Source organism: Jaculus jaculus, chromosome 12 (assembly GCF_020740685.1).
Source record: "Jaculus jaculus isolate mJacJac1 chromosome 12, mJacJac1.mat.Y.cur, whole genome shotgun sequence".
NCBI classification, from domain to species: domain Eukaryota; kingdom Metazoa; phylum Chordata; class Mammalia; order Rodentia; family Dipodidae; genus Jaculus; species Jaculus jaculus.
The window spans coordinates 93684325-93707577 of NC_059113.1; the positions used below are offsets into that span (position 1 = coordinate 93684325).

General features: G+C 45.6%; 1 protein-coding gene across 7 annotated transcripts in view; it reads left to right on the top strand.

Moving 5' to 3' along the window:
- Znf827 (zinc finger protein 827) overlaps positions 1 to 16098 on the top strand; it is a 233663-nt gene extending 217565 nt beyond the window's left edge. Inside the window, exons 12-15 of one of the 7 annotated variants that reach the window (XM_045130860.1) lie at positions 11787 to 11978; positions 12319 to 12496; positions 14327 to 14354; positions 15852 to 15986. In XM_045130860.1, coding sequence (XP_044986795.1) covers positions 11787 to 11978; positions 12319 to 12496; positions 14327 to 14354 — 398 coding nt within the window. In that variant the 3' untranslated portion in view covers positions 15852 to 15986. Of the gene's footprint in view, positions 1 to 11786; positions 11979 to 12318; positions 12510 to 14321; positions 14355 to 15851 lie in introns of all 7 variants that reach the window. The other 6 variants (XM_045130864.1, XM_045130863.1, XM_045130861.1 and 3 more) reach the window with 6 other exon arrangements.
- Positions 16099 to 23253: the final 7155 nt, after the last annotated feature.

Sequence of the window (23253 nt, forward strand, 5' to 3'; positions counted from 1 at the left end):
TGTGTGTGTCTGGCTGCTTTGGCTCGGTGGTGCCAACAGCAATAAAAGCTTGTTTTTGTCAGTAAATTGAGTGGCTGTGACTTGGAGGTCTGCAGAGAGACATTATGCTGAGTGAGAAGGTGCCAGTTTTACAGTCGGTTGTCTGGCCGTAACCACATTAGCACCGTGGGCAGTAGGTGAGCTGTGAGACCCACATGGAAGACAGATTAAATTCAGCATTGCTGGAGTGGCTAATGGAGGGAAAGGCCGGCCTCTCCCATTTTCACTGGCTTTGCACATACTTTTTTTTTTTTTTTTTGTATTTTCTGTTAAACCCTCCGTCAGTCCTCTGCACCCTTTTATGTCCATGAATCTCCCTCCCACCTCTCTCCGTAGCCCACCTCCGCCACAATCCCACCCCAGGGTAACCGCACTGGCCAGGAAGAAGTTGGACTGAGGATCGCTTGTCACAGATGGAAACTTCATGCTCATAATTAACCAGCTCAAATGTACTCTCCTAACTACTACAGGTCACACAGGGAGGACCTTGTTCCCTCTGAGGTGACGGAGCTCTGGGCTTGCAGGGAAGAATATTCTCATTTGTTAGTACAGAAAACCAAGGATGAAATGCATAAAAAAAAGAGTTGTCCAGCTGGAGAGATGGCTTAGTGGTTAAGGCACTTGCCTGCTAAGCCTAAGGACCCAGATTCCATTCCACGTAAAACCAGGTGCACAAGGTGGCGCGTGCATCTGCAGTTCATTTGCAGCAGCTGGAGGTCCTGCCATGGCCCCCTGCTCTATCACAAATAAATAAAATTAATTTAAAAAAAAAAAAAAACACTTTCTTTGGGAGGTTGGGGAGATGGCTCAGCATGTAAGAGGAATTGCTGGGCCAGAATGAAGCCCAAATTCAGTCCCAACCACCCATGTAAGAAGCTTGGCATGGTCACACACACCTATCACTCCAGTACTGCAGGGAAGGAGAGCTGGTCAGCCAATGGCACCAAGATACACAGCAGCTCCAGGTGCAGTGAGACACTCTGTCTTAAGGAAATGAAGCAGAAAACAAAAGAGGAGACCGGATGACATGAGCTCAGGGCATGCACATCTGCATCCACACTACACTCACACCAAAAACCCAAAGAAAAAGAAAAGTTTGTTTCGTAACTTAGTAGTTTTTATACGGCTGCTCTAAAATGAAGCCCTGTTGATAATTCCAAGCCCCGCAAAACCTATTTTCATCTGGCTCCATGATAAATGTTTCAGACTCTCAGGTCGTGTGGGGTACATCATTATGACTCAGCTCTGCTGTTGGAACTTGAAAGTGCTAGTAGACAGTACACAGATGAATGGTCCTCTTCCAATAAAACTTAGTTTAGAAGACAAAGAAGCTCGTGTGGGCCCAAAGGCTATTGTTTGTCAGCCCTTTTAAAAGCTAACTGTTCAAATTGAGGGTATACTACTAAATGGAATCAAGTACTGTTTTGAAGTGTTTGTTTGAATTTGATCCAAAATTTGCTTCATCTAGATCTACATCAAAAGCTATGTTATTGTAGCCCAGTGTGGTTGCACACGCCTTTAGTCCCAGCACTTGGGAGGCAGAGGTAGGAGGATTGCTTTGAGTTTGAGGCCATCCTAAGACTACAGAGTGAATTCCAGGCCAGCCTGAACTACAGCAAGATGCTTCCTTGAAAAAGAGGGGGTGCTGGTGAGATGGCTTAGTGGTTAAGATGGTTGCCTGCAAAGCCAAAGGACCCAAGTTTGATTCCCCAGGAACCACTTAAGCCAGGTGCACAAGGTGGCCCATGCATCTGGAGTTCATTTGCAGTGGCTAGAGGCCCTGGCATGCCATTCTCTCTCTCTACATATCTATCTATCTATCTATCTATCTATCTATCTATCTATCTATATATATATATATATACATATATATACATATATATGTACCTCTTTCTTGCAAATAAATAAAAATCAAAAATATTTATTTAAAAAGCTATGTTATTGTAATGTTATTACATAAAGCAATGTTTATGCTATATAATGTGTGTTGAAGTATAGTCTTAGAGTGTGGAATTTGTCTAAGTCACTGCTATATACAGTAGCTGGGACAAAGCCCACCAAGTGTGAGGAGGAAATGTTCATTTAGAGTGTGTGTGTGTGTGTGTGTGTGTGTGTGTGTGTGTATACAAACTCATCTGCCTGTATCTGTGTGTTGTGATAAGCAGGAAGATGGCTCCGATGTGGCTCTCTCTTGACCCTCAGAGCTCCCTTAGCTTATTTATGTTATTTACATGGAAGAAGTTGCTCACTGTGGAGGAAAGCATGTGGGATTCCAGATCTGGGCATAGCATCCTGGTATAGTGACAAGGTATATGATATACTGCTAGCACTTAACAACCAATTCAAATATTTTCATGAATTTTTGAGAGCCAACCATGGGGCTGGTGGGTATGTAAAATAGCATGGGAAATGGCTTGTTGATATTATAGTTTATGAATAGACTAAAATTTTATAACAAGCCTAGGGAAATGAACCAAATTTTGGATCTTTTCAATGCCAAGGTAAATGACCACTCAGACCACAGTTGGCCATGGGTCTAGATGGCAGGCAAGAGCACCCCACGTGAACCCCACAGACATTGCTAAAGATGTCTGAAAGCAGAGGGAGCCAGAGGCCACCTGGACTAGCAATTACAAATCCAGCAAGCTGGGCTGAATCCCTGTGCCGTGTCACAGCTTCGGGTATGGCCACTGGAACCTTTTAAATTTATCAATGTAGGTAGTTCTGCCCAATGCTTCAAGCCTCATGGCACATGAATATCTTTTTAAAACCGGTCCTTTTAGTTCCAAAAATGCATTTTAAAGAATTACCTGAAAGAGACTATCTATAAGTCAGGGCTAAGACTATGTATAAGTCAGGGTCAGAGAAGTCATATCAGTGGTTTGGGGAACCCACCAGAAATACTCCATCTACAAGAATGTGTCTGGGCTCGATAAGGGCTGGCAGTAATAATACTCACCATCATATCGCTTCCCTGCACCAACAGAGGACTCATTTTCTGAGAGTATCTACTAGACTTCCTTCCCAATGGTCTGTGACTGGGGCCATTCACTGCCTATCCAAAAGCCACATTCAGTTCCAGAAGGAACAAGGACTGGAGAGATAGCTTAGTGGTTAAGGTGCTTGCCTGGAAGGAATGAGATTTTATAGGGTGGACGCCCTGGATCCTAAATGCAGTTCTCAGTTCTCACAAGACTAGAAATGAAAAAGCCAAGCATGGTGGCACACACATTAATCCCAGCACTTGGGAGGCAGAGGTAGGAGGATCGCTGTGAGTTTGAGGCCACCCTGAGACTACATAGTGAGTTCTAGGTCAGCCTGGGCTAGACTGAGACCCTACCTTGAAAAACCAGAAAAAAAAAAAAAACAAAAAAAAAAAAACTGGAATTGTAAGTGGATATATTCTCTGTGTGTGTGTCTGTCTATGTCATCTCTCTCAGGATTGACCACAAGGCCTCCTGCATGCTAGGTATATTCTCTTCAAAACTCAATAGGAACTGGGCGTGGTGGTGCACACCTTTAATCCCAGCACTCGGGAGGCAGAGGTAGGAGGATCGCTGTGAGTTCGAGGCCACCCTGAGACTACATAATGAATTCCATGTCAGCCTGAGCTAGAGTGAGACCCTACCTCGAAAAACAAAACAACAACAACAAAAATTCAATAGGGGTGGGAGAGGCAGCTCAGTGAGTAAGAAGGATTTCCATATAAGCCCGAGGGCCTAAGAGGAGCTGAGAACACCTAGGGCTCATTTCCCAGCACGCACGTAAGCAGCTACAAATGACCGGGCACCTCTTAACCCCAGTCATGTGGGGAGCAGAGACAGGAGAACTGCGGGGGCTCATGAAAACAGCAAGCTGTGGAATCAGTACCAGTGAGAGATTCCATCTCAAGGAAGTATATGACTAAGCAGTGTGGGGGGGCTGTCCCCAACATTCTCTACTACCACACACATGCCCATGGGGCACCTGCATCTGTGCACACACACGTATCACACATGCTACACACAGGCATGCACAAAATCACTCAGACCAAAATAAAACCGTGTGTGTGTGTGTGTGTGTGTGTCTCACACACACACACACACACACAACCTGGATATCCATGACTTCACAGTGCCTGGCACTACCTATGCAAGGTCTTCCTAACAACAGGAAAAGAGGATGACATCAAAATGAAAGAGACACTAGTTGAGAAGGGGAGGGGATATGATTGATGGCGGGTTTGTGGGGGGAAAGTGAGGGTAGGGAGGGAATTATGGTTTATTGTCTATAATCTTGGAAGCTGTCAATAAAAAGCTTTTTTAAAAAAAAGAAAAGAAAAAAGGGCTGGAGAGATGGCTTAGCAATTAAGCACTTGCCTGTGAAGCCTAGGACCCCGGTCCGAGGCTCGATTCCCCAGGACCCACATTAGCCAGATGCACAAGGGGGCGCACGCGTCTGGAGTTTGTTTGCAGTGGCTGGAGGCCCTGGCCTCTCTGTCTCTCTCAAATATATAAATAAAAATAAAATTTAAAAAAAAAGAAAAGAAAAATATCCTTTAGTTGGACAAGTCACATATGACCACTCAAGAAAATGTTGAAGACATAAAGGAAAAAATAATTAACATGTTGATAACTTCATGCTGTAGTCATAGCCCATTACAAAGCTTTTTTACCTCCTAGACTTCTGTGCCTATACATAAATAATATGATTTACCTTGATTTATTTTATTTTATTTATTTATTTATTTTGGTTTTTTGAGGTAGGGTCTAGCTCAGGCTGACCTGGAATTCTCTCTGTAGTCTCAGGGTGGCCTCAAACTCATGGCAATCCTCCTACCTCTGCCTCCTGAGTGCTGGAATCAAAGGTGTGCACCCCACACCCAGCTACCTTTAATTTTTTTATGAGAGAGAAAGAGAACTAGAAAGAGAGAGGAGAGAATTGGCACACCAGGCCCTCCAGCCACAGTAATTGAACTCCAGATGAGTACACCATCTTGTGCACATGTTCAACGTTGTGTTTGCATCACCTTCTACATCTGGCTTACGTGGGATCTAGAGAGTCAAAACATGGGTCCTTAGGCTTCACAGGCAAGCTCCTTAACCACTAAGCCATCTCCCTACCCCTGATTTATCTTTAATTTAATAAAGGAAGTTGCCTCCTAGAATTCATTGCTTAGTAGGCTCATTTGGAGGGAGCTAAACCACAGTCTTCCTACATTTTCTGTCCTGATCTATATTGTGGGCTTACACTGGATCTGCAAGTCAGTGTGGAAAGCATTGTCAGCTTCACAGTACGGACCTGCCTGCACCCAGAGCAAGACCTCATTCTCCATCTGTGTGCATGGTGTCTCTTTGCATGGATGGGTGGATGGACAGATGGATGGGTGCATGCATGTGGAGATCAGAAGACAACCTCCAGGTTGTCCTTGCCTTCCACATTGTTTAAAACACATTCTCTTTTGTTGTTTTACCACTGTGAATGCCAGACTCTCTGGCCTGCAAGATTCAGGATTCTCTTGATTCCTTCTCCTTTTGCCATATGCACATTTGGGCTGACAAACATGGGTGCTGCTGAAATTCAGCTTTAGTTGGGCTCTTGGGATCCGAACTCCAGTCATCAGGATTGCAAGCAAGTGCCTTTAACCTCTGAGCCATCTCTCCAGGACATGAGTTGTCAGGATCAGAAAGTTATCACTTAACCACTCACTGGGCCATCACCCCAGTCCTGTAGATACCTTTTAAATGCACTGCAGTACAATCTGAAGTGATTTTCTTACTGTTCTTTTTAAGAGAGAACAGGAGTGAGAGAGAGAGAGAGAACTGGTGCTCCAGAGCCACAGCCACTGCAATCGAACTCCAGATATTTGCACCACCTAGTGGGGATGTGCAACCTTGCTATTGCCTCACCATTATGCATCTGGCTTACATGGGATCTGGAGAGAGATTGAACATAGGTTCTTAGGCTTCACAGGCAAGCACCTTAATCACTAAACCATCTCTCCAGCCCTATCCTACTTTTTAAAAAACATTTTATTTATTTATCCGAGAGAGAGGGAGGGAGAAGGGAAGAATGGGCACACTAGGGCTTCCAGCCACTGCAAACAAACTCCAGATGTATGCACCACCCTCTGCATCTGGCCTACGTGGGTCCTGGAGAATCAAACCAGGATCCTTTGGCTTTGCAGGCAAACGCCTTAACCGTTAAGCCATCTCTCCAGCCCCTGATCATACTTTTTGATAGCAGAACCTCACAATATTAAACTTAAATTTCTGCTCTCCCAGCTTTTATGGTATTTTCAGATTTCTACTTAAAGATGTACTCTAAACCTTACTACACACAGTGTTACTTTTGTCTAAGCCATAGTACTTACTATCTTTAAAGATACTTAAATTGTAAGAAGAACACATACATTTACCCATGCATTTACCATTTCCAGCCCTTGTCATCCTGTTGTACTGATGCATTTCTACATTTCGTGTTGTTTTCCTTCTATCTCAAGGACTTCTCTTAACAGCTTTTATAATTTGAGTCAGCTAGTGGATAGGTATTTTACCTTTTTTAATGTCAGCATTTTGTATTGTTTTCCCAGTGGTTATGAAATTAGGTCGACAGTCTTTCAGTTCTTTAGAGGTGTCATATCAGTGTCTTTTCAGGTGAGTTGTTTCCCGTGAGAAATCTGCTGTCATCCTTACTTTTCATTCCTTTACACACAACCTGCCTTTTTTCTTCTAGCTGCTCTTGGGATTTTATTTTCTTTCTTTTTTGTTCATTGTTATTTTTGTAGACAAGCCACAGTGTGTAGCCCCAGTGGGTCTTAATCACGTTAGCCTGCTGCCTCAGGCTTCTCATGTGCTAGATTGTAAGTAATCAGACACCATATCTGGGCCTAGGATATTTTTCTTTAAATCTGACTTTGAGCAACTTAATGATGATGTCCCTTGTGTTCCTTGATATGGTTGTCTTTCTTCTTCTTCTTCTCTTGACACCAGGTCTATGTAGCCCAAGCAGACATTTAACTAACAGTCCTCCTCTCTCCTCCTGGGTGGTGGAATTACAGACATGCACCACCAAAACTAGCTTACACTTTTTATGTACTGACCACCAATCAGGATCTCTAGATAAACAATCAATAAACTTCCCAAAGTGCCCCACAGTTCAATGACTCTTTTCATTTGGCAGGAATTCTGTTTTCTATTTCATTTCAGATGTTTTCTACAGCTGTTATCTTCACATTAACTGGTATTTTCTTCTGTTATGTCTTATTTGCTAGCGATCCCATCAGTATCTTTCTATCTCTGACATCGTAGTTTTCACATATAGAAAGGTTACATGGGCCTTTTCATATCTTCTGTGTCTCTCTGCTCAACTCTTTGGACGTGTGAAATATAATCATAGGGCTGGAGAGATGGCTCAGCAGTTAAGAGTCTTGCCTGTAAAGCCTAACAATCTGAGTTCCATTTCCCTCAGTACCCATATAATGCCAGATACACAAAATGGCACATGCCTCTGGAGTTCATTTGCAGCAGCTAGAGGCCCTGCTGTGCCCATTACTATTTTCCACCACCACCACCACCACCACCACCCCCGCCAAGATGGTGGCACACGTCTGTAATCCCAGCACTCGGGAGGCAGAGGTGGGAGGATGGCTATGAGTTTGAGGCCAGCCTGAAACCACATAGTGAATTCCAGGTTAGCCTGGGCTAAAACAAGACCCTACCTGGAAAAATCAAAAAAAATTTTTTAAAAAGAAACAAAATATGTCTTTCCCTAAACATTCTAACAGCTGTGCCAGATCTAGGTTAGTTGGTTCTCTTCCCCATGTTGAACTGGATTTCTCATCTCTGTGTGTATGTGATAATCTTTGTTTAGAGTCCATATTGTGATTTTTATTATGTTAGGTGTTCAGTGTCATACTGCTGTGAATGTTGTTGGCCATTGTCTAGGACATAGTCATTTACTTGGAAACTTTGATCACTTGTAGTCCCATTTCTATGATTTTTAGGCACTGATCCGTTTCCACAATTAAAAGACCTTTCTCAGTATTCCACCTCATCCTCTGTGAATTACGTATTTTTTTTTTTTTTTTTTTTGCTTTGGCTGTTGGAAACAGACAACAGGTCCAGCTCTATGTGAGTACCAGGAGCTGTCCTCGCTGTTTTCAAGTAGCTTGGGTAGCTGTTCACTTCTGCTGACCCCTACAGGTCTCTGGGTCCTTTCTCTGTGGTGCTGGCTCCTCTCTGCTTTATGTTTTGTAATATCTGTTCATGTTGACCTGCTAGACCCTCAGCTCTGTCTCCTCTACTGGGGAGTCTGTAAGGTTCCTTCTGGGTCCCCCCTCATGACCTGCAGTAGGGGACAAAACTCAGAAAAAAAAATAGAAAGCCAAGCAGCCAGGGCTTGCCTCCTTTATCTTGTCTCTCATGGACTAATCCTGTTACTTCCTCATGTCCAATATTGTAAAAACTGTTGTTTGATGCATTTTATCTGTTTGTTTTTTAAGTTGTTTTAGTAGTAATGTTAGATCCAGCTGGTGCTGCCAGTTGAATAGAAGGCTTAGGTCTCTGTTGCAGTCAGGTTCACACTGCTGGTAGAAATCACCTGACCTAGAGCAGCTTGTGGGAAAAAGAGGTTTATTTTGGCTCACAGGCTCAAGGGGGAAACTCCATGATGGCAGGGAAAAACAATGGCATGAGCAAAGGATGGACATCACATTCTGGCCAACATGAGCAACAGGAGAGTGTGCCAAACACTAGCTAGGGGAAACTGGCTATAACACCCATAAGCCCATCCCCAGAAATACACTGCCTTCAGAAAGTGTTAATTCTCAAAGCTCCATCAGCTGGGAACCTAGCATTCAGAATACCTAAGTTTATGGGGGACCCCTGAATCAAACCACCACATTCTACTCCTGGCCCCCATAAACTGTTAACTATACATGATATAAAATGTGGTGCATTTATCCAACTTTAAAAGTTCCCATGGTTTTTATCAATTCCAATGATATTCATACATCCCCATAGTCCAAGATCTTTTAACTGAGCCATAATACCAAAAAATAACCTCAAAAAACCCATAATGGCACAGAATAAACATCCACACTGAAAAAGATGGCATCAAACATAGCAAAGAATATTAAGTTAATATAAGATTTAAAAACAACCAAACATCAAATTCTATAGCTTCCAGTCCAACAACTCTAGTCAGTGGCAAATCTCCAAGTCTGATAATTCTAACCAGCAACAAGTCTCAGGCATTCCAATTCCACCCCTCCAGCTAGGCTATTCACAGTCCTGGAAAACTTCATATGGGCCAGCAGCTTTCCTTAGCAGCAATCTTGTGGTCCTGGCATCTCCACTGCAATCCATGGTTAATCCTCATGGCTCCATGGGGTCTCCATGCAGGCATCCAGCAAACCTGCTTCACACTGCCCATGGCCATTTCCAAAACATAAGACCGTGTTGCAAACCCAGCGATCCTCTCCTTCTTGCATCTCTTATATTCCACAGTCCCAGGTAGGTGCCAGTTTGTTAATCCATGGGGGGAATCAAGCCGATTTTGAAGAACAGGACATTCCTTGAGCACTCAAGCCCCTTCAAAACAGTCTACATTCTTCCTGTTGCCCAAGTGCAGATCAGCTGTCCCAGTGTCAAAGGTTGTAATCTCCCAAACAATTTGTAGGTGAATGGGCAGTAGTTTAGGCCCAAAGATTTCATTTTTTCTGTGCCATATCCCTCTGATTACACCAGTTTATTTCTATGCAAAGCAACCCTGCACAACTTCTCAGGACATGGGCATAACAGCAAGCCTCACACAAACTGCTATCCCAGTCCAAGTAAAGTTCTTCCTCACCCTCATAAGCCAAACCTCAAAGTCCAAAGTTACTGCATTCAGGTCTTTCAACTCTGACCAGAATAGTCCATCAATCTTTACTTACAGCACTACAAGACATCTCTTAGGCCAAGGTTTCAAATCTCTCTACATTCCTCTTGAAAAATCAGCTCCAAAAGGCCAAAGCCGCACAGTCAGGTGTCTAGCAGCAACCCCACTCCTGGTACCACTTTACTGTTGCAGTCAGGTTCACACTGCTGGCAGAAATCACCTGACCAAGAGCAGCTTGTGGGAAAAAGAGGTTTATTTTGGCTTACAGGCTCGAGGGGAAGCTCCTCAATGGCAGGGGAAAACAATGGCATGAACAGAGGGTGGATATCACCGTCTGGCCAACATAAGGTAGACAATAGCAACATGAGAGTGTGCCAAACACTGGCAAGAGGAAACTGGCTATAACACCTGTAAGCCCGCCCCCAACAATATGCTGCCTACAGAAGGCGTTAATTCCCAAATCTCCATCGGCTGGTAACCTAGCATTCAGAACACCTAAATTTATGGAGGGCACCTGAATCAAACCACCACAGTTTCATAACAGTAGATTGTAATGTATTGTTGAATTCTTTGTGCCAGGCTTTGAAGGACAGTCCAATGTGCTAACAAGTGTGGATTCTGGAGCCAGACCAACTCAAACCTCTCCTTATGGTGATCTGATAGCTATGTGACCTACGTCAGGTTGCTCCCTCTGGGTCTCCATTCCCTCATCTGTGGAGTAGGAGTGACAATAGTGCCTGATAAGATCTTCTGTGCTTGTCTAGGCATTGAACCCAGGGCCTCCTGCAGTCTAAGCATACTCCTTTCCCACTGAGCTATAGCCCTAGACCTAGAATTTGCTTTTGATGTGTGTGTGCATGTGTATATCTGTGTTCTTGTGTGTACACTTATGTGCATGTGTGTGGAAACCAGAGGACACTGTCCACCATTATTTGAAATAGGGCCTTTCATTGGCCTGGATCTAGCCAATTAAGCTGGACTGGCTGACCAGTGGGCCACAGGGACCCTTCAGTGTCCACCTTCCTAGTGTTGAGAGTGTAAGGACATGCCACTACATCCAACATTTTCATTTGTTTGGTTTGGTTTTTCAATGTAGTGTCTCACTTTAGTCCAGACTGAACCGGAATTCACTACGCAGTCTCAGGGTGGCCTTGAACTTACAGTGATCCTCCTTCCTCTGCCTCCTGGGTGCTGGGATTAAAGGCGTGCGCCACCACGCCCAGGTACATACAACATTTTTATGTGAGTTCTGGGATCAATCTCAGTTCCTCATGCTTATGAGGCAGGACCTTTGCTGGCTGACTTATCTTCCCAGTCCCCCTACACCTGGGAGCTTTTGCAAGGATAAAATAAGACAATTAATTTAAAATGTAACACAGCTCCCAAGACTTTGGTAACATGTTTGCTACCTTAGCTGATATTTTCCTTCTGTTTTAATTATTGTAAGACCTCAATAAAGACTTGCAAACAGGGCTGGAGAGATAGCTCAGTGGTTATGACGATTGCCTGTGAAGCCTAAAGACCTGAGTTTCATGTTCCCCAGTACCCACATAAAGCCAGATGCACAAGGAAACGCATGTACCTGGAATTCGTTTGCAGTGGTTAGAGGTCCTGACGCACCCATTCTCTTTATATATCTGCCTCTTCCCCAACCTCTCTCATAAATAAGTATTTTTTTTAAAGACTTGCAAATGGATGAGTGTCACCTGCTCTTAGTCCCAAGGGCCACACTAGGGTCAGGAGCCCATAGGGTGGTGTGGGGGAGCTGGAAACTGTGGGCCCCCAGATAATGATCCACCCCCAAGAACTGACCTTCCACCTACAAATGCCACCACCCAGCAAGGTTTCATCCACCATGACAGACCCGGCTTGTTCTCATTTTTCAGGGGAAGACAGGAAGACCCCCAGTGAATCCAACAGCCCCTCTTCATCCTCCCTCTCAGCTCTGAGTGATTCAGCCAACAGCAAAGATGACTCCGATGGCTCCCAGAAAAACAAAGGTGGGAACAACCTGCTGGTCATCTCTGTCGTGCCCGGGAGCCAGGCCTCACTGAACAGTGAGGAAAAGCCAGAAAAAGGTAAGGGGGGAAGTGGACACGTGGCCTGCCCACCCCTGCCCATGCTAGGATGACCGAGTCTTGAGAATCAACCCTGGAAAGGAACAACGCTAGAAAATAGATGTTAAGCCCAAGACGCCGTGTAATGTTCATGACTGAAATGTTGTGCTGTCTTTTGGCTCCCTTTGCATTGAGCTATGGGATGGAAGAACAGGGAGGGTGATGGCATTGACCCCGAAGCTGAGCACTGAACTCCTTTTCATGCCTAGAAAGTTCTGTCTGTGGAGAGATGTGGGGGTTGGAAGGAGGCAGGAGCTCGACCCCACGCCTGCTTTCCTGCCCCGCCCCTTGGCCCTTTCAGGCTTAGAATGCGTGTTTTGCAACTTTGTCTGCAAGACGAAGAACATGTTTGAGCGCCACCTGCAGATTCACCTCATCACCCGGATGTTTGAGTGTGACGTGTGCCACAAGTTCATGAAGACCCCTGAACAGCTGCTGGAGCATAAGAAATGCCACACTGTCCCCACCGGTGGGCTCAAGTAAGGAAAGCAAGTACAGAACCTTTTATTGCGTTGTTATTAAACACCCTTTTCCCTGCCCCTTCCCATCCCTCCCCTGAAGGTTTTGGGAAATCGTGGACAGGGGGAGCTTGGTATGAGGGCAGTTAGTCAGGTAGCTGTGCTGCATTTAGCTGGATGGAGTGAGAACTGTCCCAAAGGAGCCAACACACATGAGCATTTAAAAAAAAAATCCACTTTCCAAGTACGCCAGGGCTCAGGGCAGAAACAGCCCTGCTTGAGTTTTGGTCAGACTTGATGTTAATGGACTTGGGGGTTAGGGTCCCCAGGTGTCACTCATTACCCAGTGTGAGCACAATTCACTATTTCCTTTTTTTTGTTAAGACAGTCTGCCATATATTTACTTTTAAGGAAGCACTACAAGCACCCCAACCTCCTCAAAACTGGGACGTTGGCAGTTCGCTCAGACAGGAGGCGGTGGTGTTCATGCAAACACCACGTCTTCCTGCAGACATACCGACGCCTCCCCGAAAGATCCAGACAAGGAGCAACCCTAAACCAATGTTTGCAAGGAGCCCTCTGGCCTTGAGTGAGACCAGTCAGTTGTTATCAAACGTACCGTGTGTCTAGCTTGATAATGGACGCTAAAGGGCACATGAGGAATAAAATATAATTTCCACCCTCGGGAAATTCATGTCCCATCACTACAAGAATTTAATCTTCCTAGTGATCCTGAAATCAGAGGCCCCGCGCACAGGCACTGGGTGTAGAAGAAATGAGAAAGAATATTACGTAGTTGGCCCACAGAAGGACACAGTTGTCAAAGCACGTGTAGTCATTTTTAGCTGAAATTACCATGTAGTTAAAAGAATAGTTTTTACTTAAAAAAAAAAAAGTATTGTTGGGGGAGGGGCTTCTTTTAGTCTCAAAACCAGTTCCTTTTAGTCTCAAAACCTGTTCATCATTAAAACTTACAATGCCCCCCCCCCCAGACATTTAATGGGCTGGCCTTCTGTGAATGAGTAAGGAAGGGGGAAGGCCCAAAGGGGCCTGAGGGAGGAGTGTTGGGGCAGTTTGGTGCTGGCTGATGGGGGCCCCCTCCTCAAAGCCAGAAGGGTCAGGGAACAACACCTAATGTTGATTCCATTTTATTCACTTTTGGGGGTGCATAGGTGGGAATGGATAGGGTTATAAAGGAAAGATGTGCGCATTTATAAGTCATTCAACCAGATGGGAAAACGCCTAGGAAGAGTTTATGTGGGAATTTGACTAGGTTTGATCCCACTGTCCCTTTATAAATAATTGTGTTTTTATTTAAAAAGAAAAAAAAACCCTGCTTTCTATGAGTGGACTAATATGTCAGTGCCTTCCCCATAGCCCCGTCACAGCCCTCCCTGCCATTTGTAGCGTTGCCAGTCACCTTCCAAGGCCCTAAGCAGTCCCAAGCCCCTGAACCACGGGGTCCCACATGTCCTGCAGGGTGTCAGCCATCCCCTGTGTGATAGTCTAGGTTCTAGGATGACCAAATCAAAGAATACTTTGAAAAAAAAAATGATAATGCCTTCTGGCTATGCAGTGAGTCTTTGTTTTATCTTGTTTCCTTTGCCATATCATAGAATTCATTTGCCTGAGAAAGTGTCTTTAAGTAATGGGAGCACGGAAAACCCCTTAGCACTTGGCCTGAGCAGTGAAAGAAAGACTGAGCCGCGGGTCACAGAAACGTCCTTAACATGAAACAGACCGCCGATGTCTAAGTTGCTTTTCTGTGATGGAACTGCTTGTACTCTATATCCTGTTCATAATGCAGATCAAATAAGATTATGCTATTATTTTTCTTTTGCCGTAGCTCAGGACAGTGATGAGTTTCACACTCCTCTAGGTAAGGCCCAGCTTGGCGTAGGGGTTGTGTGTGCACCTGACCTGGGAATGGGCTTTTATTTCTGTGCACCCTTCTGTTGAGCTGAGGTTCAAGGGCTAACAGCGAGCTTGGTGCTGAGGAGCCAGTGCACGGTGGCACCTGGTTGTGTTGGGCTCTGCTGAACACTTCTCCGACCCTCTAAGGACAGTCCCCTCCCAGGCCCTTCCCTGCAGGAGCCAAGCCCAAGCTGGGGCGGCCGCTCAGGCGTCTGCATTCTCTCTGGAAAGAAAGCACACATGCTCCTGGCATCCTAGCGTCACGAAAGCCCTTGACTCAAGCCTGGCAGCTTCCAAAACAGAAGCCCCACAGCTTTTGTACACACACCCGATCCGCTCCTCAAAGCCCCTCTGACAGCAGCAGAGTTGGTGGTAACTTAAAGAACAGAAGATCTGAGCCACAGAGGAAACCCAGGCATTGTCCTAGGAGATCAACCTAGGGCCTGATCAAGTGCTAGAGCTGGGACTCGAATCCCCCCTTCCCCAGTCTACCTAAATTATCTGTAGAGACTGCCCAGAGCATGACTCAGTATGTCCAGAGTGCTTACCATGTGCTAAGTACTCACTTAAGCAACCTTGAGAATGCACCCAAAAAAAAAAAAAAAATTGAAATGTCAGAAATGCTGAGAATTCACTGTCCAGTTGGATCACTGGTATTTCTGCGGCACAATAATGTCCTGAGAATGTCTTCCAGCTCTCGAGGCCGGTGGTCCTTCTCTTCACTACTCCTTAATGGAAGGACTGTTGCGTGGGCTTCCTTGTCCCCGGCCCCTCGCAGTCTTCCCTTCCCTTTCCTGAAGGAGAACCCGCGTTTTAGGGGAGCACGGTCCGAGAGTCCATGTCTGGACACACCCATGCGTGCACACACACTCCATCCACCCGCGTACACGGAGGGACACACAGGCCTTCTCATCCTAACCCTCGTTTAATAAGCACGACTCTGACCCCTGTAGCTTTCTGTTTGCTGGAGATAGCTCTCCCCTATAAGCTGTTCTTTAAAACCTCTCATGGCCTTTCTTGCGTGTGCTTGGTGTGGTGCATGAAAAGTCGATTCTCTGTGTTGCTCCCATCTAGCGGGGAGGTCAAGACGGCCAGACCTCTGCCATGTCCCATGGGGATGGGAGCGGGGAGGGCCCCAGGGGCCGGGTGGGGGCTGGAAGGGAGCACCAGCTTACTTGCTCCTCCTCGCTCTCTGCCTGGGCTGTTGCGGCCTGGAGCCCCAGAACCAGCCGAGCAGACCCCAGCGGAACCCCCCCCCCCCATTCAGTGGGGACTGTGCTGTCTGTCAGCAGCGAAGGCAGGACAGGTGCCATCCGAGAGGTGGCGGGGCTGGGCTGGGCAGGCCGTGGGGACCAGCGGGTGGTGGGTCCAGGGCAGGCTGGTTTGAGAGGAGGCGGGGGAGACTTGGCACGGTCCCAGAACCCTCCTGGCTGAGCCACCCCTGCCTTGCTTCTGCTCACAGGTGCCCATTCTGCATTTATTCCACCAACCGTCCCGCTGCCATGGAGTGCCACCTCAAGACCCACTACAAGATGGAGTACAAGTGCCGGATCTGCCAGGCAGTGAAAGCCAACCAACTGGAGCTGGAGACGCACACGCGCGAGCACCGGCTGGGCAACCACTACAAGTGCGACCAGTGCGGCTACCTGTCCAAGACGGCCAACAAGCTCATCGAGCACGTGCGCGTGCACACGGGCGAGCGGCCCTTCCACTGTGACCAGTGCAGCTACAGCTGCAAGCGCAAGGACAATCTCAACCTGCACCGCAAGCTGAAGCACGCGCCGCGCCAGACCTTCAGCTGCGCCGACTGCCTGTTCAAGACCACGCACCCTTTCGTCTTCAGCCGCCACGTGAAGAAGCACCAGAGCGGCGAGGGGCCCGAGGAGGACAAGAAAGGGCCGAGCCCGGCGCCCAGGGAGCCCGGCGGCCCCGGGGCCCCGCTCCTGGTCGTGGGCAGCGCCCGGAGCCTCCTGTCCCCGCTGTCGGTCATGTCGGCCTCGCAGGCGCTGCAGACGGTGGCGCTGTCGGCGGCGCACGGCAGCAGTTCGGAGCCCAACCTGGCGCTCAAGGCCCTGGCCTTCAACGGCTCCCCGCTGCGCTTCGACAAGTACCGGAACTCGGATTTTGCCCATCTCATTCCCTTGACCATGTTGTACCCCAAGAACCACTTGGATCTCACATTCCACCCTCCTAGGCCTCAGACTGCACCTCCCAGCATCCCCTCGCCCAAACACTCCTTCCTTGCCTATCTCGGACTAAGAGAAAGAGCAGAGACTGTCTAAGGGCAGCCACGTTCTGTACCAAAAACAAAGACAGAGACAGGAAACACACACACACACACACACACACACACACACATACAAAAAAAACCCCACAAAACTTAAACACAACCCCAGCAGGTATACGTTGCTGCAAAACCTACAGACCCCAGGGGTCTGAACCATGAGTACTGTACATCTTTAGTGAGGAGCAGAGGACTGGCTCTGTGTGTATACCTATCGCATTGACCAAGAAGCCGCTTTACCTGTCTTCAGAGAGGTTATCTGCTGCATTCTACCTTCAGAGGCATGCCTTCCCCAGCCACCCGCCCCCCTCCCCCCTTCTCCCAGTGCTCTCTGAAAGGAGTTCTGTCTTGTTAAACCCCGAGAGAGAGAGAGTGTCCTTAATAGCAGTCAGCAGTCCCAACCTTCTCTGCTGGTGCATTTGGTTTTCTGTCGGGTGAATGGCGCGTGTGGGCGATTGTGGGTTGCAAAAGAGAAAGCCGGGTGTGTCTCGTGCCACGACATTTCTATTGCACATTCTTTGTACTGGCTCCTTTAGCAGCGATGAACATTCATTTCTCTCCTCCCCGGGTTGTTCATCCGCAACCATCTCCCTCAAGTTCCTTCACCCACTTTCCCCTCTCTGTTTCCACGGCTGCAGAGTGGTAAGGCGCGATGCTTTGTGGATGGAGGATGGTCAGCTTGTGCAGTGCGGTGGGACATTTCCCACAGAGTGCTGGAGGCTAGGAGCTCACATCTCCTCCGCTTAGGAAGAAGTCAAGCGACAGATCTGTAAGAAATGTCGCCCAGCACTGCAGTGGAGTCACAGAACTGTTTAGTGTGTGTGCCCGTACGGAGCAAGATGTATGGTGCACACACATTTGGTACATCATTTTTTAAGGGCAGATTTTATATATATATATATATATATATATATATATATGATGTATTAATTCAGTGGTTACCATTGTTTGCAGAAAAAAAAATGTATGAGTGGAAAATGTTATGGTTGATAAATAAATCCAGCCAAGGAGATTAAAGGGGGTTTGGATCAATTCTGGGTATAAATGCTCAGACTAAAAAAAAAAAAAAAGAAAGAAAAAGAAAAAAAAAAGAAATGGCAGTTTTGCACAGTGCTTTGGTCTTGCACTAGTTTTGTTTTTCATCGGGAAAAAAAATAAAAATAAAGGAACAAAATGTACCTTTTTTATGGAATGAGTAGACTGTATGTTTGAAAATTCAGCCACAACCTCTCTGACGGATAAGGATGCAAACGAAAGGTGCTGTGTAGTCTTCTGCTTCGGTTGACCCCCCCCAGAAGTCTCCATTGTCCGCAGCTGCAGAGCCTCCTGCTGGAGCTGTGGTCCTCACCCCGAATTCCATTCTGTTAACGCCTGGTGGATGTAACCTGCTAGGAAGCTGACTTTCGACTTATTTAAAGCTCTTATTTTGTGGTCATTAAAATGGCAGTTTCTGTGCAGCACTTTATTACAGCAGGAAGCAGGTGTGGATCAGTCACTTAAGCCCTTTGCTTATCTAAAAAAAAAAAAAGTAATGGATGGTCAAAAAAGGAAGGAAAAAAAAAGCCTTTGGCTATGTTCACTGCCTGTATTTTTAAGACAGCAGAATTTCCAGTTTGAAAGAGCATGAAGGAATGTGCTCTGTGTCAGAAGGAGAAATTTGGAATGTAGAAGTTTATATATTATTTATCGATCCAAGAGCGGGTGTCGAGGAGGAAGGCTTTCTGACTGTTGCTGTTTTCCCACGGTGTATTATCCTAGAGTTAGCATGGTCCTTTCCATCGGTTTCACCGGGGAAAATGGAACATCTTTAATTTTGTTCCTCTGGTCAGATTGCATCACCGAAAGCTCACTGGGAATTAGTGCAGTTCTTCAGGAAGCCACATTGTCTGTCTGTCCACACCATGTGCTCCCCCTGCCCTCTCTACCTACCCCCCTTCCCCCACACCTAGCAGGTGTCTACACTTCCCACCACCCACCCATCATCCAGCCATGGATGGAGAGGCTGCTCAGTGCCCTGGCAAACAAGTTTACACTACACAGGGAAACCAACCAGCTAGGGCAGAAAGCTCCCCGAAGCGTCCATCGTTCGCCAGGAAAGGCCTTTGCTCTTGGTCTTCTTTGAAACATTGTTCAACTATCCACGTCAATGTCCCAGTAAAAGACACTATGGAAAGTTATAGACAATAGACTCCCAAGACCACTGGCCTTATGGTTGGGTTGGTTTTGTTCTTCTTTTGTTTTTGAAAGTTATGTCTTTATCCCCATTGAATGGAGAATGTGTCACTTGGCTAATAATGCGATTTGAGAACTCACAAGTTCAGTGATGACAGGAAAAAGGGGAGAGGGTGTGGTGATCCCACAGAGACTGGCAGGAAAGGTGACTCACACTAAGACCCCAGCAGGTTAAAAACCTGAAAGGGTGACCCTGACAAAGAGAACTTCGCGTTTTACAGCATGCCACTTGTGCAATAAAGAGGTCCTTGGGTGGAAACTTCAAGAGGAGCCAGGAGGTGGACAGAGGTGTTTACTGCTCAAATGCCATGCATTTCACTTCATTGCCACTGAACTTGTATTTGAATGACTTAGTAATGCTTAATATAATTGGGCAACTTTTTTAGCACTTTGGAAAGAGTCATCAAATCTTTCTGGTAAATTATAAAAAGTTTTTTCTGAGTGGGAAAAGGTGTGTTTGGAGTTTGTTTGACTTTTTATATTATTATTGTTATTAATAAAGAGGAAAATCTACCGCATTTTTTTCAGACTCCACCTAGATACTACGTACCCCTGAACTTGGTTTGCAGTTTGATACTCAGGGAAGGATGCGTTCCTTTCCACAAACAACACTAACATCTCTGAGGCATTCACCTAGTAAACTCACTTTAACCCAGTCTTCACTATGCATCCTCCCATGAAAGCTGGCTTATTTTTCCATAGACTAATGCAGTTAGAATTCCAGCACTTTCTTTCTTCTCTCTTTTCTCTCCTTTTTTTTTTTTTTAAACTCCTCATATTATGTTCGGATGATCGTACTGTCAAGTTTTGTGTACATTACTGAAAATTTGTATTGTATAAAGCTTTTTGCATTACAAGGCTGTACAGGGTCATTTTGACAGTAACTGGTATATTCCTTTGCATCTTATGTTGCATTGCCAATTTCTAGTGTATCCAGTTTGAAAGTATAATATACTCTAATTAAAAAGAAAAGGTTGGCTATACTCTTGTTTCTTTTTCTTTCTTGGTTACCACCCTGGACTACTTGTTAAGTCGCAGGGTTCTGTTGGCCTTCCGCGGTTCTGGGCTGTGATTTGATTTGGTTTTCACTTTTCATTGTGTTCAAGGTATGGAGACATCCGCTCCTAGTCAAAACTGTTGCCACAGGCAAGCTTTCGAATAACCAGGGTTTTAATGTTAACGACTTCTGTGTTCCGTCACTGATGTCCATGAAGTTTGAGACCACATACGTCATGCAGGACAGTGGCAGATGGCTCCTTCCTAAGATCAGTTAGTGACATTTGAAAGTGTTTAGCAGCTGTATCCTCTCCTGCCTAACATCGTTTTGTTGACCCCATAGCCAAAGGGAGGGGAAAAAAACAGATGAATAACTCTGTTTATCTTAATGAAGTTTAACTAAGAGATTTTAATGAGGGGGGGAAAGAATAGGCTCTGAAAGGTCAATAGTCTATCCAAATGGAAGTAGTCATAGTTGTTATTTAAGTCATAAGTTGTTATTTATTCAAGAGAAAGAAACTGAGACAAAAGGAAGAGAAAGATGGGGGGTAGGAGAGATGGCTCAGTGGTTAAGACGCTTGGCCGCAAAGCCTGATAACCCAGGTTTGGTTCCCCAATTCCCACATAAAGCCAGATGCACAAAGTGGTGCATGCATCTGGAGTTTGCTTGCAGCAGCTGGGAGGCCCTGGTGCACCCATTCTCTCTGTGTCTCTCCTCTTTCTCCCTCTCTCTCTCTCTCTCTCTCTCTGCTTACAAATAAATTAATTAGTAAAATTTACAAAAACAAGAGAGATGAAAAGCACATTGCTAAGTGAAGACAATTTTTTAGGCCATTTTAACATTCTATCTATTTGAGACCTCAGGAATCTGTGATGATTGGTAAAAATATAGAGAGCAGCAGATGAGGATTTTGGCCTGGCTCACAACTTGCAGACTTATAAATATAATGTCCTTTCCTTCTTTCAAGAAGTGGTGAGCCACTTCAGTTTAACATTTAAAGTGATCAAATATATTTTGAAGTGAAATAATGCACACAAAGCCGCCAGTCCCTAGTTACTTTTTTCTCCTCCATTTTTTTTTTATTTAATAACTGTTTATATGGTGAACACATGTTTTATCATTTGATTCAAATGTGAATTTGACTTGAGGGGTATCTGTACTTATTGAAAATATTAAAATAAGTCAGATTTCTTTGCTTTTTTTGCTAGCAGTTCCAGCACAAGTGGCTTCCTGCTTTGTGCACATGTTTTTCTCCCGGACTCCAGATCTACCAGAAATATACAGGAAATAATCATCCGCTTGGAAATCACTGCCCCTGACATAGATTTCCAGTGATTTTTGAGGGATGTTCTGACAGCATGCACTTTTGCTAAGTGACCATCTCTCTCCAAGCCATTCCTCTGGCCTTTGAATTCTGACCCAAAATCCTAGCTACTTTTTCTACTGTCATGCTACATAAATATGATTTAACCAAGTCTCAAAACCATGCATTCTCTAGTGTGCCTTGGCCCTGACCATTTCATCATTGGACAGAAAAGCTTAAGCCACAAGCATCCCTAGAACTCTGCCCCTGGCCATGGGGGGTGTGAACAATTTAAAGTCCCTAGCTGCTGAGACATAATATAGACCCTCAGTGTTCTCAGCTCACGGGTTGGAAGGAGGGCTGAGAGGAGCTTGGGAGGAAGACAGGAAGAAAATGGCCACTGAAGGTTTTCATCCGGGCTCTAGAAAACAGAAGACATAAGACTAGTTAGTTCCTCCCAACAGCAGCCCAGAGCCAAAGCCCAAGGTAAGAGTGTCCCCAGAGGGTCAGGCTCCAACCAACTGCATCCCCTCAGAGGAACAGAGCCACACAGAATTGGATCTATTGTATGAATAAGTACAATTAACCAAATGGGCCTATGTCCAGAGTTGAGGGTCCTGAAAACTGCAGGACCCCCATCTCCCCCTTGGCCAAGGTCGAAGAGGTCTCACGACCTTCTCTGTGAGGGAGTAGATCTCCCACTAGTAATATTCTTTTTTTTTTAAATTTTTTATTTATTTATTTGAGAGTGACAGACAGAGAGAGAAAGACAGATAGAGGGAGAGAGAGAGAATGGGCGCGCCAGGGCTTCCAGCCTCTGCAAACGAACTCCAGACGCGTGCGCCCCCTTGTGCATCTGGCTAACGTGGGACCTGGGGAACCGAGCCTTGAACTGGGGTCCTTAGGCTTCACAGGCAAGCGCTTAACCGCTAAGCCATCTCTCCAGCCCCCCACTAGTAATATTCTTAAGAGTTAGATCTGCAAAAGAGAACACTGCAAACCCAGTTTGTGTTGCTAGGAGGTCCAAAAGAAGAAGGAATCCCAATGGTGTGTCCTCTTGTAATTCTTGTTTTGAAGAACTTAAGATAAGGATTAATTCTTGGTTTTCAAATGACTTAAAGCAGAGGACATACTTCATCTCACTTCAGAATTAACTCCTCCTATTCCAGCTCTTCCCACCCCATTTAGTGAGAATAATCTACATATCTATGTTTTCTAACTAACAGGGTCATTGCCTTGGAATTGAAGCCTAGCTTAGTCACCAAGAGGTGTGGTTATGATTCATTGTTACACCTCTCCTAAGAAGAGAAGTTAGGGGGCTGGAGAGATGGCTCAGCAGTTAAAAGCGCTTGCTTGCAAAGCCTGAGAGCCTGGGTTCAAATTCCCCCATGCCCACATAAAGCCAGATATGCAAAGTGATGTATATGTCTGGAGTTCACTTGCAGTGGCAGGACACCCAGGGGTGCTCATTCTCTCTCTCTCTCTCTCTCTGTCTCCCACTGTCTCTCAGAAAGAAAGAGATAAAGAAGAAAGAACTGGACTGGAAACATAGCTTAGCGGTTAAGGCACTTGCCTGCAAAGCCTAAGAATTCATGTTCCAATCTCCAGGTAAGCATGAAATGTCACATATGTGTTATAAGGGGGCACATGCATCTGGAGTTTGTTCACAGTGGCTGAAAGGCCCTGACACACACACTCACTCACTCTCTCTCTCTCTCTTTCTCTCTCTCTCATAAAATAATACAAAGGAAAAAATAAAGAACTGAATGATGTCTGAGATTCCCTCACCATCCTGATAGATATAAAGGGTGATTTTGTGACTGTCTAAACGTGAAAAAGTCATCACAAAGCAGTTACAACAAACATGGCTCCTCAATAGTTTCAAGCTACAGTGGGCTCAAGGGTGGTAAAAATGACTAACAATATTTTCCTGCCCACTTCAGAATCTGAGAGGTCTAAAATTGTTCTTTTCTGATTCCAGCTAAATCGCTTCTGCCCGAGTCATCTTGAGGTTGATTCAAACATGCTCTACAAACCTGGGAGGCATT